At 35.8% G+C, this 20167-nt stretch overlaps 1 protein-coding gene and 1 pseudogene across 1 annotated transcript; both read left to right on the forward strand.

The window, feature by feature from the left end:
- Positions 1–920: 920 nt before the first annotated feature.
- Positions 921–14941, forward strand: LOC120151518 (annotated as a pseudogene).
- Positions 14942–16709: 1768 nt separating this feature from the next.
- On the forward strand, positions 16710–20037 carry LOC120151517 (purple acid phosphatase 2-like). The gene is made up of 8 exons (XM_039163938.1): positions 16710–16959; positions 17272–17472; positions 18115–18223; positions 18549–18778; positions 18939–19090; positions 19243–19453; positions 19570–19691; positions 19808–20037. The coding sequence occupies exons 1-8, from the start codon at positions 16744–16746 to the stop codon at positions 20001–20003; spliced, it is 1437 nt and encodes a 478-aa protein (XP_039019869.1). The 5' UTR covers positions 16710–16743; the 3' UTR covers positions 20004–20037.
- Positions 20038–20167: the final 130 nt, after the last annotated feature.

The following is a 20167-nucleotide window of genomic DNA, read 5'->3' on the forward strand; positions in this document are numbered from 1 at the left end:
CAAGGTAAATGGATTTCTCTATTTTCTATTTTATTTCGAAATCATTCGACTCATTAAGACTAAACCCAAATTTTTTACGACAATGAAATCCTAACGGCGACGAGAAGTCAACTAAACTCCACCGGATTTCCTATAACCCAATTAATTCAACCCCTTTCTTCTTTACTAATATTTCATCCTTAAACGCACACAAAGGCACTGGAAAACAAAAATTGAAACAAATAAAAAATACCTCAATAAATTTGTATTGCTTCGAGAATAGTAGGGAAAATCTTTGTTACACTGCTCGCCCTTTCGAATACGGGAAATGGACTGCTGTTTACACTGCTTATGTTTGCCTTGTTGTTCTTTGACTGTTGAAGACGTTCCCTCCTTCCAACGAAAGCACGAAAGCTGCTACTGCAAAGACAGGTGAGGTTTCCTCCGAATTCTTCTTTTCCGTTTGAATCTCCTTCTAAATTCTTCTCTTTTTATTTGGAACCTTGCTATTACTGTCTGGGATTGTTTATGTTCGTTGATGATTTCTATTGGGATAATAGGTTTTTCATTTTTTCATTTTGAATGGATGTAAAAACGAAAAAAAACATACTTATGGAAGCATTGGGAAAAACAACTTAAAACTTCGAATTCTAGCCTTGTATTTTCCGTGTCAAAATGAGAACGATTACACTGTTTTTTGTTACAATGAATCCCGTAAAAAAAAATGCAGTGCTCTCCCCTGTTCTGTGCTCTTCCTCCCTCTGGTTCCTCTCTGGTAGCCCCCCTAATGCTCTCGTTTTTTAGTGGTTAAATGTCCCACGTTTCTGGTAGTTATTTCCCCACTATCTTTTTTTTCTGGTTTTTAACTCCCAAAAACTACTTTCATTTGCCCATGATATAGGCCCAGACAAATTAAGCATCTACAGAATATTAAACAGAAAATGAATCTTTTATCTTCTTCATCGATCTGTTCCATTGTTATTATTTTAATTTTAGTTTCCAATTCAGTGTTACTATGCAACGGAGGAAAGACTAGCATCTATGTGAGGAAAGCGGAGAAAAGCATTGAGATGCCCCTTCACAGCGACGTATTTCAAGCTCCGTCTGGTTGCAATGCAAAGAGAAGAAGAAGGCTATGGGGAAAGTGTATCAGTCTAAATTCTACAATTACACCTATGGTTTCATTCATCACTGCACCATCAGAAATCTGGAGGTAATATAGCCATAGATTCCGCTTCTAATTTTAGTTCCTCGTAATAGTTCTAATTACCGTTATGCTGCGATGTAGCTGCATTTTAATATTATCGTATGGGATCGATTCACGTATGCTTGGATTTTGATTCCGATTCTCTTTACTTGTTTGTTAACAGTATGACACCAAGTACTACTATGTGGTTGGTGATCGTAGTTCGATGCGGAAATTCTGGTTTACAACTCCTGAAGTTGGTCCTGATGTCCCTTACACGTTCGGTATAATGGTATAATGGGTAAGTGAATCTTTACTTACTGCTTTCGATTGCGGAATACGACTATCGGATAGAGCAAAATCGTAACTGATAATTTGAGAAAATAAAAATAAAGATAAAGAAGACAAATTTTACGTGAAAAACCCCTAAATAATATAGGGTAAAAACCACGGGCAACGGTAGAAGAATTTCACTATGAGAAAATAGGAATTGCAACATCTCTCGATCTAACATGGAGAAAACAATAACAATTCTCTCTTCATAAAAAAGAGAAAACAACTCTCAAGAAAACTCTCTAAATTCTCTAGTATTGGGAGAAAGCTAGAATGATTTGGGATGGAAATGGGTTAGGGTATTTATAGTTGAAGTTTAAGGACTAATCTTGTAAATATCCTAAAGTACATGGACTAATTGAGAAATTTTACCATTCTATTTTTCAACAATTTCGGTTGCCAACTTGTTGCACCGAAAATCACAGAAAGTTTGGCCAACTTGTTGCTTGACTTTTCAACAATCTCCCACTTGAAGATTTGATTGGAACAATCATATCTTCACACCATTCTTTCTACCTTGTACCATTCATGTTGCTTATGTCTCTGACAGGCCACAAGAGGATCGACACCAAGTAAATTTATTAGCATTGATTGCCTTCGTCATGAAATCTGCTATGTTGTCTTTGGTATGGATTTTCTGCATATATACCGTCCCTTCTTCCACCTTTTCAGGAATGAAATGGTACTGAACTCGTATGTGCTTTGTCCTTGAATAAAATGTTGGATTTCTTGCTAGATGCAAGGCGCTTTGACTGTCACAAAATAGAGAGACATACTCTTGATTGTTCCCAAGCTCCTCCAATAACATCTTCAACCAAATTGCTTCTTTATTGGCTTGTGTAGCTGCTACATATTCTGCCTCTATTGTGGATGTAGCCACAACTGACTGCAATTTTAAAACCCAACTTACAACTCCACCAACAACTTTGAACACATATCATGTTGTAGATTTGTTTTTATCCAAATCCTCTACATAGTCAGAATCGACATACCCATTGATAAGTAAGTTTGACCCTCAGTAACATAATGCAACATTCGAGGTCCCTTTGATGTATCTCAAGATCCTCTTTACTGTATTCCAATGCTATTTGCTTGGATTCTCCATGTACCGACTAACCACTCCCACTGCATGTGCAATGTCTGGTCTTGTGCATATCATAGCGAACATTAAACTTCCCACTTCCGATGCATATGACACTCGAGACATCTCCATCCTCTCTTTTTCACTGCTAGGACTCATACTGGAGGATAATTTGAAGTTAATAGCAAGAGAGGTAGAAATTGACTTACAATCTTGCATGTTCAATCGTGACAAGATCTTCTTCAAGTAATTCTTTTGTGAAAACCAAATCTTTCTAGTACTTCTGTCTCGATGAATTTGCATCCCTAGAATCTTGCTCGTTGATCCCAAGTCCTTTATTTCAAATTCCCTAGCCAGTTGTGCCTTCAATTCTTCAATATGATCTTTTTTGGGTCCTGCAACAAATATGTTATCCATATACAACAACAATATTACAAAATCATTATCACCAAACCTCTTGAAATAAGCACAAGGGTCTGCATTAAGTCTGTTGTATCCAAGTCACATAATGAAGGAACCAAATCTCTTATAGCAACACCACGGTGCCTGCTTTAGACCGTACAGAGATTTGTTCAACCTGCAAACCAAGTTCTTTATTTCTTCTTCTTCAAAATCTTCAGGTTGGAGCATATAAATCTCTTCTTCAAGATTTCCATGAAGAAAAGTTGTTTTAACATCTAGTTGCTCTAGATGTAAGTTCAATGTAGCTCACATTGCTAAAACTACTCGAACTGTTATTAGTCAAACCACAGGAGAAAAGATTTCATTGAAATCAATACCTTCTTTTGAGCATATCCTTTGACCACCAGTCTTGCACGATACCTCTCAACTTGATCGTCACCATTTCGCTTGATTTTGAAGACCCATTTGTTACCAATTGGCTTCCTTCCTTGTGGTAGTGGCACAAGGTCCCATGTATTATTTTTATGAAATGCTTCAATTTCTTCTTGCATCGCCATCATCCACAGTGAAACATCTGAGTTGTTTATTGCCTCCTGGTATGTTGATGGCTCACCGTCCTCTGTTAAAAGGCGGTATGCAATATCTCCTTCTATAACATAATATGAGTGCCAATTGGGACGTCTTCTCACACGATCTGATTGACGAGTTGTAGGAGCTTCATAACTCTCTGGTTCTTGTTCATCATGTGCTAGTTCTGCTTCAGAAGAATCTCCTTGTTCAAACTCCTTTTCCACATGTATCTGTGTAGTCTCTGACTTTTCAGCGTTATCATCATATTCTTTTCTTTGTAGTTTATCTTGTACAAAGATAACATTCCTGCTAATGATCACTTTGCGGGTAGTGGGATCCCACAACCGATACCCCTTTACACCATTAGCATACCCAAGAATTTGCATTTCTTGGATTTTGAATCCAGCTTTGAAATTTCTTTGGAGTTATTCATCACGTACACAATACTTCCAATTACATGGAGGTTTGAATAATCAACTGGTTTACCAGTCCACTTCTCCATTGGTGTCTACAGCTCTATTGCAGTTGATGGAGCTCGATTCACCAAATAACAAGCGGTATTGACTACTTCTGCCCAAAATGATTTTTCTAGGCCTGCAACCCTCAACATTGCTCTTATTCTTTTTAACAAGGTTATGTTCATCCGCTCTACCACTCCATTTTGTTGAGGAGTGTTCGCCACTGTGAACTGTCTTTTGATGCATTCTTTCCTGCAAAAGTCATCAAATTCTTCACTTGTGTATTCTCCTCTATTATCTATTCTGAAAAACTTGAAATTATTTCCAAAACCAAGTTCCACCCGCGCTATGAAGTTTTTGAAAGTTGAAAACACATTTGAATTCTTCTTAATAGTGTACACCCAACATCTCTTGGAGTAGTCATTAATAAATGAGACAAAGTATTTTGCTCCTCCTAGGGATGTAACTGGTGCTTGCCATAAGTCAGAATGAACTAATTCTAGAACACTTTTGCCTCTAAAATTTTACGTGTTGAATTTCAATCGGTGTTGCTTACTTGTTATGCAATGCTCACACAAAGTAAGTGATTGGTGGGTGTCGAATCCAACAAATAATAATACTTGCTTTTGGAAATAGAAAATTGTATTAGCGATAAGCAAGGTCGAATCCACAGGGATTGGGTAGATTTATTTTAATGAAAATTAAAGCAAAGAAAATGGGTTTTAAAATTGAGAAAAGTAAAAATAAAAAGCAGATCTAATCAACTAAAATTTGAGAGAAATTAATATTAAGCAAATATCCAACTAAAGGTATAATTTCATAATTGGTTCAGAGAATTCATCATAGATGCAATGATAAAATCTTCTACTTTTCACTAAATTAGTTATGGTTATTGAGAAGCTCTAACAATCTGTCTCTTCTTAGTTTCTCAATAATCAAGAGAAGCTCTTTGATTATTTCCCTAGTTAATTAACAACCCTAGACAAGCTCTTAAGATTTAATCCACCAACAACATTAATCACTAGAGGGACCACCAATTCTAGCCAACGAATACACAAGCTCAATTCATTTAGACTAGGTTATATACCTTCATAACATAATCATAATCAACCATGTTACTTTACCACTATTATTAGAACGTTTAAACAAATACGGATTTAAAGTTCTAAATGGCAATTAATCAACTTGATAATTGAACAACGGATCCTTTGCACAATCAATCAAGACAATAATTCTTAATAAAAACAGATGATATATAAATAGCAAAGAAGTAAAAGAACAATGAAAATTATTTAGATCTCACAATCCTTGAAGAACCAAAGCTTCAATTATCCTCCAGTTGGAACAAAAGTATTTAGCTACTCATAATTGAAAGAAAACCAAAAGAAAATTAAGAAAACTTAATGTAAAACTAATGGCCCTAGCTCCCCTTTTATAAGGATTTTCCTATTCTAGATAAATAAGTTTCCCTTAAAGAAAAAATATGAGTTTTAAATGGCCTCATCTTTTTCTAAAGATAAGAATAATTCAAAAGAGTCTTCCAGCCATCATTAAACTCTTTTTCCTTTGTAAATTCGTAACCCTAATTTAGGGTTATACGGACTGGTAAAGCGCGCCCACGCCTTAACTGTAGACTTCTTCTGCGGTAGTTCAAGATGAATAAGCCGTGCCCACGCCTTGCGCGAAAACCTCTTCTGGTCTTGCTAGCTTCTTGAATTCTGATTTTTCCTCCTTAATTCGGGGATTTTGTGAAGATCATGCTAATCATAAGATTTTGAACTTGTTTTATCCAAATCTTCAACCTAATCCACAAAATACGAAATATAATCAAAATCCATAATTTAATCAATTTTAGTTATTCAAATATGAGGAAAATATCATAGAATATATGTCTAATATGCATCTTATCAAATTCCCCCACACTTAAACCAATGCTTGTCCTCAAGCATACAATAGTTCAAATTCATAACTTTTCTCAACATCAATCCTTCTTCTTTCTTTGTTCATCCTTCCACAATCAAAATTGTCATGCCTTAAAGACTCAAATCTAGACATAAGTAAGGAACAAGCAATTCTTAGAAGAAATTCTCATAAACCAACACACATGAATAATTACTCCATCAATCTTTTCGAAATCAAAATACAGTGGGATCTAATACCCTCACATTGGATTCACTCAATACGCTCGAAGTGTTTAAGGGTGTCAACAAACTCTCAAGCCAAAACATAGAAAATTGTTACCATAGGCTTGCTAACCTATCACATTCCCACCACTAGTCAATGAATTGAATGCATAAAAACCTAAGGGTCTTAAACAGGGTGTAATGAGGCTTAGGTGAGGTTTGGTAAGAGAATAATTTATGTTGTTTTATTGAACGAGTCATACAAACTTATCCACATGGAACTCAATCTTCAAATGTTCTCTTCAAGCCATATAACTTTTTTTTTCATTGCACAATCTCTCTTTCTTTATTTCCTTTGCACAATTTTGCTTCTCTTTTTTTCTTTTTTTTCAATGAAAGATATTGCAACTCGAATCACTATATTCCAACATCTTCCGATCTTCTTAAGATAATTTGAATTCTCATGTGAAGAAGCTCATACAATCCTCTAATTCAAGGTTTAAAAGAGGGGAAATTAACAAAAAGGATTTGATGTTTACTTGTACCATGGTTAATTTCAAACAAAAAGGCTCATGCTCAAAATTGGCTTTCTAAGGATGATAATTAGGGTAGGCTCTTTACGAAAGCTAAAAGTGGTTTCACCTAAATGCCCTTATCATTTTTGATGCATTCAATTCTAAAATGTGGTCTTCGATATGTATAGCAAAGCAAGTTCTTGAAAAATTAACTATGTATGATAATCACTCAATCAAGAAATGGAGCATGCTGAAAGTGAGTGCTCATTGGCTCAAAAACTCGCAAAAAGGGTAAACATGTATTAACTCCCACACATTTTTCATCCAATCAGTCATCAAGAGTAATCAACCAGTGTGTAGCAAATACGAATTCAACTACTCAAGCTAATCCCCTATTATGCTTCAACTTAATTCGATAATTCACAACAATCCAAATCATGTAAAGATAAACAACGAAAGAATCTGGAATTTTGAAGAGAAAAATCACAAAAAAAAACTAAAGTATACTTTTTTAAAAAAATTGAAGCAACATTATGTTCAGGACAAAACCATGTATGAAATACTCTCCCCCACACTTAATCCATACATTGTCCTCAATGGATCAAAAGTAGATGCTCAAAAACCATAAAATAATAAGAGTAGAATACTCTCCTGAAAATGTTGAGCATCAACCATAATATATGTCACGAGTTGGGGGTGAAGGCACTGTGCGTTGGCTGGGTTGATTCTCGGACTGAGCGGAGACGTGGGTCGGGTGGAGCGGGAAGGAAGGATGGTGGCGCGCATTCTTCTGAAGGAGCACATAAAATAAAGAAAAGATAAGGTACATTTATATTTAAAAAAAAAATCTTTGAATCTTGCTTCCTAAACCAGAAGTGGTGTTGAGTTTAAACGTGGGCACGTCTTATACAAAAACATCTTCTTGATAGTGGGAGACTTTAAGAATAATTTTACTTTTGTAAGGCGTACCCACGGGTTGCAAAAATTTATCTTCTAACCTAAAGAGGAAAACAAGATTAATTGTAATCCAATAAGTCAAGGAAAAAAATAAAAATAAAATTGAAAATAAAAACAACGAAAATAGAAATTGAAAAAGAAAAAATTGGGTTACCTCCCAAGAGCGCCTTTCTTTAACGTCTTTGGCTAGACGTTGTAGCTTCTCAGTCATCCTAAGTTGGGTACTCCAAAATGGTTTGACCAGCAGTATGCGCCAGAGAACCTTCATAAAAAGGTTTCAAACGATGATCGTTGACCTTAAACATTTGACCTGTATCCAAACTTTGTGTTTCAACAATAGATAAATTTTTTCTCCACCCAATAGCTTCTTTGTACTCTCTAAGCATTCGATTCAACTTTTCTTCTTCTAAGTGAGAGAGTTTGTTGGGAATGATCACCGGAATAGTTTCCTCTTCTCCTAAATATACATGCTTCAGATGATTTGGCAGAGACTTCATTTCCAATTTTGGTGCCTGCACAAGAGAAGGAAGAAGCTTTGATGTGAGAAAGAGGTGACTCAATATAAGATACATCATACCTCATGGGTTTGAGTGATTCTATTTCTTAGATTGTATCTTGCAAATCAAGATCCAACACAGACTTTTTCATGATTCCCTGCAATCATTCAGAAGTGAAATTCATGTTGAGTGTATCTTTCAACTTGTCATCTTCATTTTTATTAAAAGTTTCCTGTGCTAAAGGGTCAATAACATCCATAACAAAAACAGAGGACACATCACTAGGACATCTCATGGCATCATAAATATTGAATTTAATAACTTCACCAGCAAATTCCATGGTAAGTGTACCATCATCTACATCAATTTTTATCCTAGATGTTTTCAAAAATGGTCTTCCTAACAAAATTGATGTTGATTTAGAATAATCATCTTCTTGCATATCAAGCACATAAAAATCTGCAGGAAAAACCAATTCATTAACTTGCACTAAAACATCCTCTAAAACTCCCTCAGGATATACATTAGATCTATCAGCAAGTTGAATAATCACTCCTGTTTCTTTCAAATGACCAATATTCAGGGATGAGTAAATAGAAAGAGGCATGATATTTATTGAGGCTCCTTGATCCAACATTGCTCTCTCAATCCTAACATTACCGAGTTTACAAGGGATAGTAAACATACCTAGGTCTTTGCACTTGGGGGTAGTTTTTTCTGTAGGACAGCTGAAACATTATTTCTCATACTTACCTTTTCATTCCCCTTGAGCTTTCTCTTGTTGGTGCACAATTCTTTAAGAACTTTAGTATATTGAGGTACTTGTTTAATTGCATCAAGTAAAGGAATATTTACCTCGATCTTACGAAACGTCTCAAGAATTTCTTTCTCTTCTGCTTATTTCTTGGATTTAGCCAATCTAGAGGGAAAAGGAGGTTATATGACAAATTTCTTCGGTTTTCTGCTTTTGAGTCCTTTAGGTTGGTCTTTTTGAGTTTGAGGAGCAACAACTTCCTTTTCAGTTTTTTCCTCTAAGGCTCTCCCATGTGCCAATGAACTAGGTTCCTTCAACTCTTTTCCACTTCTCAATGTGATTGCACTAACATTTTGCTTTGGATTAACAATGGTTTGTGAAGGTAACTTACCTTAGGATTCTAACCGACTCACGGAGAATGCCAATTGACTCGTTTGATTCTCCAAATTTTGTATGCTTGTTCTTGTCTCTTGCTGAAATTGTTGTGTATTAGTTGCAAGTGATTTGACAATTTCTTCTAGAGACATACCTGGCTTTGAAGAAGACTGCTCAGGTGGAAAACGTTGGAATTGTGATGGTCTTGGTCCATAGTTAAGGTTAGGATGATCCCTCAATCCTAGATTATAGGTATTTGAGTAAGGATCATACTTCCTTTGTGGTGGATCTGGAAACCTTCCAATTGCATTGGCGTACTCATGAGAATCATGTTGAAGTGTAGGGCACATGTCAGTTGGGTGACCTATCGTAGCACATATCCCACAAGCTTTCACTTGTTGCGTTTTTTCTACAACTAGTTGTTGAACAAGGGAGGTGAGATGCGATAGTTTATGTTCAATGGAGGACGAACCTATCTCATTCACCCTTCTTGAAGATGTATCTTGCGTAAAGCCAAATTGTTGTGAATTGGCAGCCATGATGGAGATCAATTCCCTAGCATCGTGAGGAGTCTTATTCACTATGGCGCCTCCACTAGCTGCGTCCATCATCTTCCTCTCCATGGGTAGTAATCCTTCATAGAAATATTGGATGAGAAGTTGCTCGGAAATCCCATGTTGAGGGCAACTGGCACATAATCATTTGAATCGCTCCCAATACTAGTGAAGGGTCTCAGTATCTTTTTTTTATTCCACATATCTCCCTTCGAATGCTAGCGGCTCTTGAAGCAGAGAAAAATTTATCAAGAAACATCCTCACCATCTCGGCCCAAGTAGTTACAGAACCAGGAGGTAAATAGAAGAGCCAATCTTTAGCTCTATCAGTTAGCGAGAACGGAAAAGCGTGCAGTTTTATCTGCTCTTCAGCCACTCCTTGTGGTCTCATACTTGAACATACCACATGAAATTCCTTCAAATTCTTGTGAGGATCTTAAATCTCAAGTCCATGAAAAGTAGGCAACAAATGAATCAAACCAGATTTTAATTCAAAAGCTACCTCCAAAGCTGGGTAGTCAATGCAGAGCAGTTGTTGATTCACATTTGGTGCAGCCAATTCTCTTAGAGTTCTTTCTTCGTTGGCTATTGTTCCTTCTATTTCAGAATCGCTGGATGAATCAACCAAGTTGATTGCAGATTCTGATTCAGGGGATAAAACAAATTCTAATTCAGGGGATAAAGAATAAGAAGCTTGTTTGTTGCGCAAGTTAGTTTCTTTTCTTAACATGCGAGCGGTCTTCTCGATTTCAGGATCGTATTGGAGTTCACCTGCACGAGAAGAACGGGGCATCAAAATAAATCTAAATGACACCAATCCCCGGCAACAGTGCCAAAAATTTGGTGGGTGTCGAATCCAACAATTAATAATACTTGCTTTTGGAAATAGAAAATTGTAGTAGCGATAAGCAAGGTCGATTCCACAGGGATTGAGTAGATTTATTTTAATGAAATTTAAAGCAAAGAAAAGGGGTTTTAAAATTGAGAAAAGTAAAAATAAAAAGCAGATCTAATCAACTAAAAATTGAGAGAAATTAATATTAAGCAAATATCCAACTAATGGTATAATTTCAGAATTGGTTCAGAGAATTGATCATAGATGCAATGATAAAATCTTCTACTTTTCACTAAATTGATTATGGTTATTGAGAAGCTCTAACAACCTGTCTCTCCTTAGTTTCTCGATAATCAAGAGAGAAGCTCTTTGATTATTTCCCTAGTTAATGAACAACCCTAGAAAAGCTCTTAAGATTTAATCCACCAACAGTATTAATCACTAGAGGGACCACCAATTCTAGCCAACAAATACACAAGCTCGATTCATATAGACTAGGTTATATACCTTCATAACATAATCATAATCAACCATGTTACTTTACCACTATTATTAGAACGTTTAAACAATTACAGATTTAAAGTTCTAAATGGTAATTTATCAACTTCATAATTGAACAACGGATCCTTTGCACAATCAATCAAGACAATAATTCTTAATAAAAACAGAAGATATATAAATAACAAAGAAGTAAAAGAACAATGAAAATTATTTAGATCTCACAATCCTTGAAGAACCAAAGTTTCAATTATCCTCCAGTTGGAACAAAAGTATTTAGCTACTCATAATTGAAAGAAAACCAAAAGAAAATTAAGAAAACTTAATGTAAAACTTGATGTAAAACTAATGGCCCTAGCTCCCCTTTTATAAGGATTTTCCTATTCTAGATAAAGAAGTTTCCCTTAAAGAAAAAATATGAGTTTTAAATGCCCTCATCTTTTTCTAAAGATAAGAATAATTCAAAAGAGTCTTCCAGCCGTCATTAAACTCTTTTTCCTTTGTAAATTTCTAACCCTTAATTTAGGGTTGTACAAACTGGTAAGGCGAGCCCACGCCTTAACTGTAGACTTCTTCTGCGGTAGTTCAGGATGAATAAGTCGTGCCCACGCCTTACGCGAAAACCTCTTTTGGTCTTGCTAGCTTCTTGAATTCCGATTTTTCCTCCTTAATTCAGGGATTTTGTGAAGATCATGCTAATTATAAGATTTTGAACTTGTTTTATCCAAATCCTCAACCTAATCCACAAAATACGAAATAAAATCAAAATCCATAATTTAATCAATTTTAGTTATTCAAATATGAGGAAAATATCATAGAATATATGTCTAATATGCATCTTATCAGTGATACATTTGTTAAGCCTGGAAGTAGCTTTTGCTCCACAAGGACTTTTATTCCTTGTTCTGACATGTGTCCAAGTTTCTGATGCTATAGTATTGCAGAATCTGAACTACATGAGGCAACAAAGGCTTCTGCTTCTAGCAAAGTCTCTCTCTTCAACATGTACAAGTTTGTTGCTATCTTTTCGCCTTTCATCACCACACGCGCTCCATGAAACATCTTCATGATTCCTTTTCGTGTTCCAATCTTGCTTGCATTATCATCTAACAATCCATAGGATAATAAATTTTTCTTTAGGCCTTTCACGTGCCGCACATCTCTCGAACAATTTTAATTGTTCCATCATACATCTTCAATTTGATAGTTCTAACACCAATTATTTCTAAGGCATGATCATTGCAACTATACATAGATCCTCCTGAGACAAATGATGAAACCATTCTCTTCTTGAGGTCATGTGATATGTTGCTCACGAATCAATGAGTCATATATCTACAAATCTCTTTCTACCTTCCACGGTGGTTGACGCTTCACAACATAGAGCATCTCCATCATCTGAAGTGTTTGCGGTATTGCCTTGTGGATTGGAGTTTTTACCTAGACTCCAATAATCCTTCTTCAAGTGACCATTCTTTCCACAGTTGTAGCGCTTTAAATTCTTCTTGCTTCTCGTCTTTGATCTACCATGTTTGTGACTGCTGCTTTGGCCACGTTCTGTTGATCTCCCTCTCATCGTTGTCAATGCTTCTGCTTGTTGCAAATTTACTTGTCTGTCTTCCTTGTTCTTGTGCCAATTTTCTTCTTGTAGAACAGCAGATGCAACGTCATCGAATACTAGATTAGTGGCATTACTGTTTGTCAAGTTGATGATGAGTTGATCAAACGAATCAGACAGACTTTGAAGTAGAAGTTCAACACATTCTTGTTCTCCTATTGTACAACTTAATGATGTAAGCTGGAAAATAAGGCGTTCAATGTGTTTAAGTACTCCGTCACTGAAGTAGATTCTGGCATCCACAGAGTGTACAATTTCCTCTTAAGGAAAATTTTATTGTGCAATGATGTGGCCTCATACAGTTTGGTGAGATGATCCATATCTCCTTAGCTGTCTTTTTCTCCTCAATGCTTGACAATACCTCATCTGCTAATGCTATATGAAGGTTTGCCATATCATTCTCGTCTATCTCGTTCTATTTGCTGTCATCTGTGAAATCTACCGACCTTTCACTGATAGCCGCTAGACAACCGTCTTTCCTTAGGATGGTCTTCATCTTCAATTACCACAATGAGAAATTTCTCTCATTGAACTTTTCAATATCAAATTTCGTTGCCATAGCTTCTATTACGGATAACTCACACTATTTCACTATTGTGAATAGTTGAAGCTAAAGGACTAATCTTATAAATATCCTAAAGTACAAGGACTAATTGAGAAATTTTACCATTCTATTTTTCAACAATTTCGGTTGCCAACTTGTTGCATCGAAAGTTTGGTCAACTTGTTGCTTGACTTTTCAACACCGACTTGTTGGTCGGGGCTGTGCTGGTGTCTTGAACATGAACCAGTTTGTACTCTTTTGATGTAGATCGGCTTCGAAAGGATTTGTTACCCTCGAAAAGGATTCATTCAAGGGAGCACACAATTTCTTGTGTAGCCGAAGATACCGGCATTTGTTTGGCCGTGCTGATGATTTGGAATGGAAAATGGTTATGCAGGGGATCTTGGGCAGACTTATGCTTCAAATCTCACACTTACTATGAAAAGAATTCGGAGAATGGTCAGGCAGTATTGTTCATTGGGGTCTTTCTTATGAGGATAACCATCCAAATCATGATAATGTAAGGTGGGATACATGGGCGAGGCTCGTCGAGAGAAGTTCTGTATATCAACCGTGGATATGGACTGCTGGTAATCACGAAATTGACTTCGCACCTGAAATCGTAAGCTTTCGTTCTTTCGTTTTGTGATCAACTTGTACTCACTTTGCAGAGTGAATCTGTCATGAAAGAATTACGGTTCTACTGCAGGGTGAAACAAAGCCTTTCAAGCCTTACACTCATCGATATCATGTGCCGTATCGAGCATCGGGAAGCACTGCTCCCTTTCGGTATTCGATCAAGCGAGCTTCAGCTTACACATCATAGTGTTGTCTTCATATTCAGCCTACGGTAAAGCATATCAATCTCTTCGTATAGTAGAGATGTATTCTGGATTCATCACATAAATATCTGCAATCTTTTTTTCCCACAGGTAAATACACTCCTCAAAACTAATGGCTCGAACAAGAGCTACCGAAAGTTAACTGGAGTGAAACGCCGTGGTTAATTGTTCTTTTGCATTCCCCTTTTGTACAATAGCTACAACTATCATTACATGGAAGGAGAAACCATGAGAGTAATGTACGAGCCATGGTTTGTGGAGCACAAAGTTGACATCGTACTTTCTGGTCATGTCCATGCCTACGAACGATCCGTAAGGCCTTTATTTTTTCCGTATCATCGTTCCGAAATTGCTTGATTACTGATTCCTGTACATTACAGGAACACATATCGAACGTCGCCTACATTATCGTGAACGGTATATGCAGTCCTGTGAAGGATCAATCAGCACGATATACATAACTATTGGTGGAGGGAACATTGAAGGCTTAGCAAACAAGTAAAGATTGTTCTTTTTATCAAATCATACATTTCTTTTTCTTTTCATGCATGAATGTTGCAAGTCTTTGATGTGGATCTCTCTCTTTTTTTCTGCAATTGTAGCATGACTGAGCCGCAACCGGAGTATTCAGTGTATCGAGAAGCCAGTTTCGGACATGCCATTTTCGGACATGCCATTTTCGACATAAAGAATTGGACTCATGCTCATTATAGTTGGCACCGTAACCATGATGGATACGCCGTCGAAGCTGATTCGATGTGGTTTGTCAACAGATTCTGGCATCCAGTTGATGACTCTTCTCAATGAAACTTAAAAAAAAAATATGTAACCAATAAAATTTTCCCTTTCCTACCCCCACTCCACGATTTACCTTTCAGTTATTTTCTGATTTAAAACTGTACCATTGGAGGGTATGGGATGGAATAGTTAAGTTTGAATTTTGTACGTTTACTTTTATGAACAAGGTTTCGAGCTTCATTTATTAAACGAATCGAGTTTGCAAGATATGTTCTATAGATATATATATGTTCATAAAGTCAGGATCTTACTTGTTAGTTAAACATGTTTAAATTGATTTTGTTAGTTAAATATATGTAAATAACTACACGAACCAACTTACCTCATTGTGAGAGTATTTAGAACAAATACTACTTTGTAATCACATTAGCTTACTCAAAAAAAATTAAATAACTAACTTTTAATTAAACATGTCTAAGTAATTAAAATTTTGGGTAAAGTACATAAATGGTCCCCTGATCTGTAGGACGATATTTTATTGTGTCCTCCTATTGTTAAAAGTTACAAAATTATCATCGACTATAGGCCATTGCTTTGTTGAGCTCGTCGACTATTAAAAGTTACAAATTGGTCACCTAACTATTCATAAATACATAATTTGTCTTTTTCCATTAAAAAATTGCTTTTAGTTTGCGGTAGACATTAACATGTTAAATATGATATGATAAAATATGATATCAGAATTTCAAAATACTATCGTATTCCAGTTAATAATTTAACGTGTAGCTTAGACGACCGTCATTTTCAACAGAAAAGAATGGGTTTAAAATATATGAATAGTTGGGTGCCCATTTTATAACTTTTAATGGTCGATGAACTTAATAAAGCGATACCCTATAATTGAGGGGTCATTTTATTACTTTTAATAGTCGAAGGTCTCAACAAAGTAACACCTTATGATAATAATTATAATTCTATATAATTATATAACAGTGTCCATAAATGTCCTTAAGATGAAATTACACCTCTTTACTAAAGTTAATAAGTTAATATTTTTTAAGATTTCATTAAGTGGTCTCAACGGTAAGAGATAATGATATTTTCTCTAAAAGATTTGAACTTAAATAATTGCACTTATAAAATGAATATTCTGATTAGATTTTAAGACTATCTTTCATAAAATTTGATTTAGTTTAATTCAAATTTAAATTTTCAAATAAAAAAATACCCTATATAATTAGGTGCGTCTAAACCGGTCGAATTCATATATGATACCAAGTCTACTAACTGTTTGGGAATGTCTATGGAAGTGCTTTTGATCTAAAATTCCGCTTGAAACTTAAAAAATTCTCATATAACTCATTTTCAGTAAAAAAAAATCACGTTTTAAAAAATAATTGTTGACTCAAACTAAGAAATTGAAAAAAAACCCGATACTTTTGTGTTGAAAAAATTCATTTGAAAAAACATCCTCAAACGAATCCTAAAAGAATTTGATTTAATTGAAACTCATTTATCTTAAAATTGGAAATTTTAAAATCTAAAAAATTAAAAAAAAACAAATTAAATTAAAAAAATGAAACTCCTAACTTACAATGTAGAGACTAATAGCAAAATTTAACATTAAAAGCATTGGAAATTCTTTATTTTGGTCATCATTTAGTTAAAATATTTATTTATTGTCTATTTTGTTATTGGTTTGAAATTGTTGATACCTAATTTTGACATAAAAATTTTATTTAGTATATTGACTGAAATTCTCCCGTTTTCTTATTGAAAATAACAGAATATTGATTGCTTTTTCAAACTGAAACTCATAATAATGACATATAAATACAGATATATAAACAACAGAGAAGCACATGATTATGTAAAACATTAAAAATGGTGGCGGTGAGGGTGACAAGGACGAAATCATCGGTTTCTTCTTCGCCACCGTGTGTCGTTGTCATTGTTTTCATAGCTTTGGTTTTGAGCTCGGCGGATTTGTGTGATGGCGGGAAGACCAGCATCTATGCCAGGAAACCGGAGAAAACCGGTGACATGCCTCTTCACAGCGATGTTTTCCGGGTTCCCTCCGGTCACAATGCGCCCCAACAGGTCAGAGTTAGCCGGTGGTTATTACATTTGTTTATAGGTTTAACTGTGCTCCCAATGGAACACTCTTCGTATATTTGACATTTAGTCAATTTTAAGGAGTTTAATCTTTTTATCCTTCTTGATTTGATTGGATTGATAATAATAACAAATTCAATTTGACGGAATGCGTTTGACGATGTTATGAATTGAAATTCTATTAGTAAATCAGAAGAATAGAGGAATCAAATTCGCGAGATTAGATTTGGTTGTTTTGTATGATCTAAATTAGACTTTAATTGGATGTTTGTAATGCGGGTGTTTTGAATTTTCAAGGTGCACATAACACAAGGCGACCATGTGGGGAAAGCTGTGATTGTTTCATGGGTGACCCAGGATGAACCCGGTTCAAATACAGTGGTTTACTGGAAAGAAAACAGCAATGAAAAGAGAAGGGCAGAGGGGAAAGTCAAGACTTATAAGTTCCATAAGTACACCTCTGGTTACATTCATCACTGCATCATTAGAAATTTGGAGGTAATGTTGAATTCTTTGTTCCATCTTTTTTTCCCCTTTCATTACATTCTGTCGACATAAGTTAAGAATTGTCCTCTTTGGACGTCGTTGATGAACCGGTACACCATCAAAGGTTTTATCCTCGCTCTGAAGATTCGTTGCTCTTCATCGGCACGGATTTGTTCTTCAGCGACCTAAGGGGCACCCTAGGCGCTCTTTAGATCCGGGAATAAAACCTTAGGTTGTGTTGATTTTTCAGCGGCATTCATAACTGTCCGGTTATCCTGTTTTATGCTTGCAAGGCTATATAATCTGTACTTTTTGCCTCTGGATAAAAGTATAGACTAAGATTATGTACTTGGATTTCAATTCTGAGTCCCATTATTTGTTTTTTTACAGTACAATACCAAATTACTATGAGATTGGTGATGGTGATTCGAAGCGAAAATTCTGGTTTACAACCCCTCAGTAGGTCCCAACGCTCCATACACATTTGGTATCATTGGTGTGTTGATTTTTCAGCGGCATTCATAACTGTCCGGTTATCCTGTTTTATGCTTGCAAGGCTATATAATCTGTACTTTTTGCCTCTGGATAAAAGTATAGACTAAGATTATGATACTTGGATTTCAATTCTGAGTCCCATTATTTGTTTTTTTACAGTACAATACCAAATATTACTATGAGATTGGTGATGGTGATTCGAAGCGAAAATTCTGGTTTACAACCCCTCCAGTAGGTCCCAACGCTCCATACACATTTGGTATCATTGGTAAGTGATTAAGTGAATGCATGCTTACTATTTTAATTTGATTAAGATATTGCTTCAATTTATCCAGTCTGTATAGTCTCTCGGTTCAAGAGGTCACTGATTCGAATTTCGAGCTATAATTAGAAAGGAAAGATAACATCCTTTACTGTTGCTTACATGTTTGATTTTGTTTTCAACCCCGTATTCTATTATTTGATCCTCAAGAAAATGAAATGGTTCTGGGGTTCTCTTGTTTGTGTTTCTGGCTTTTCTGCTCCATATGTGAATGTGCTGTGCAAACGTCTATTGCTTATGTGCCTGATGTGTTAGAATTGGAAATCATCAGGGGATCTCGGGCAGACTTTTGATTCGAATAGCACAATTACTCACTATGAACAAAACCCGAGGAAAGGTCAGACGGTATTGTATGTTGGGGATCTTTCATATGCAGATATATATCCGAATCATGATAATGTAAGATGGGATACATGGGGAAGGCTTATTGAGAGAAGTGTTGCATATCAACCATGGATATGGACTGCTGGAAACCATGAAATCGACTTAGCCCCTGAACTTGTAAGCATTCATGGTTTCTTGACGTGATTAGTTTGTAAACACAATGATTTTACTTTCTACGAAATCATGCTTTGTCGTTATTTTCTACTGCTTTGTCATCCAACTTTCAGATGTCATGGAAGAGTGAGTCGATAATAACATGGTTATTGTTCTGCTACAGGGCGAAACGGAGCCTTTTAAGCCTTACACATATCGTTATCCAGTTCCTTACCTAGCATCAAAAAGTACTACTCCCTTCTGGTACTCGATCAAGAGAGCTTCAGCATACATCATAGTCTTGTCTTCATACTCGGCCTATGGTAAAGAATATACATATATATATATATATATACATATATATATATATATATATATATATATATATATAATTTTCATCATTGTGGACTCCAATGGTATAGCACTAGCAGAGATGCGTGTTGGATTCATCTGATAAATATCTGCAATTTTCCGGCAGGTAGATTCACTCCTCAGTACCAATGGCTTCAACAGGAGCTACCAAAAGTTAACAGGAGAGAAACACCGTGGTTAATCGTTCTTATGCATGCCCCATGGTATAATAGCTTCAACTACCCTTTCATGGAAGGAGAAACCATGAGAGTAGTATATGAACCCTGGTTTGTGAAGTATAAAGTTGATATCGTATTTTCCGGTCATGTCCATGCCTATGAACGATCTGTAAGCTCTTTGTTGGCAATAGTATCTACTATATTTGAGTACAATGAGCACTAATCATTTTCGTGGAACGAGTTTGCTCTGAAGTTGGTCGATTACTGATTTATGTACCATTACAGGAACGTGTATCGGACATCGCATCAAATGTCGTTAAGGGTATTTACACTACCGTGAAGGATAAATCGGCACCTGTGTACATAACAGTCGGTGATGGAGGGAACGTGGATGGCTTAGCATCCAAGTATAGATTTTTCTTTTATATATATATATATATTTTTTGATTTTCCTGTTTCTTCCATGATTGTTGCAACTTCGCAGTTGCTAATGTCTTCATTTGTTTCCCCCCCATATTTGTAGCATGATTGAGCCACAACCGGCATACTCAGCGTATCGAGAATCCAGTTACGGTCATGCTGTTCTCGATATCAAGAACAGGACTCATGCCTATTATAGTTGGCACCGCAACAATGAAGGAAACCCTGTCGAAGCCGATACAATGTGGTTTTTCAACAGATTCTGGCATCCTGTTGATGAGTCTTCTGCTTCTCAATGAGCAAAATATGATGTTCTCCATTTTTTTCTAAAAGGAAAATAAAGAAGTAAAAACCCGAAATTTCAATCTTTTTCTTCGTCTTTCTGGCCTCGCTCTAATTTCCGTTACAATTCATTTATGTGTGCACTCTTGTTGGTATATAGAATTCGAGAAGCCATGTAGAT

Source organism: Hibiscus syriacus, unplaced genomic scaffold (assembly GCF_006381635.1).
Source record: "Hibiscus syriacus cultivar Baekdansim isolate YM2019G1 unplaced genomic scaffold, ASM638163v2 tig00111059_pilon, whole genome shotgun sequence".
Classification (NCBI taxonomy): domain Eukaryota; kingdom Viridiplantae; phylum Streptophyta; class Magnoliopsida; order Malvales; family Malvaceae; genus Hibiscus; species Hibiscus syriacus.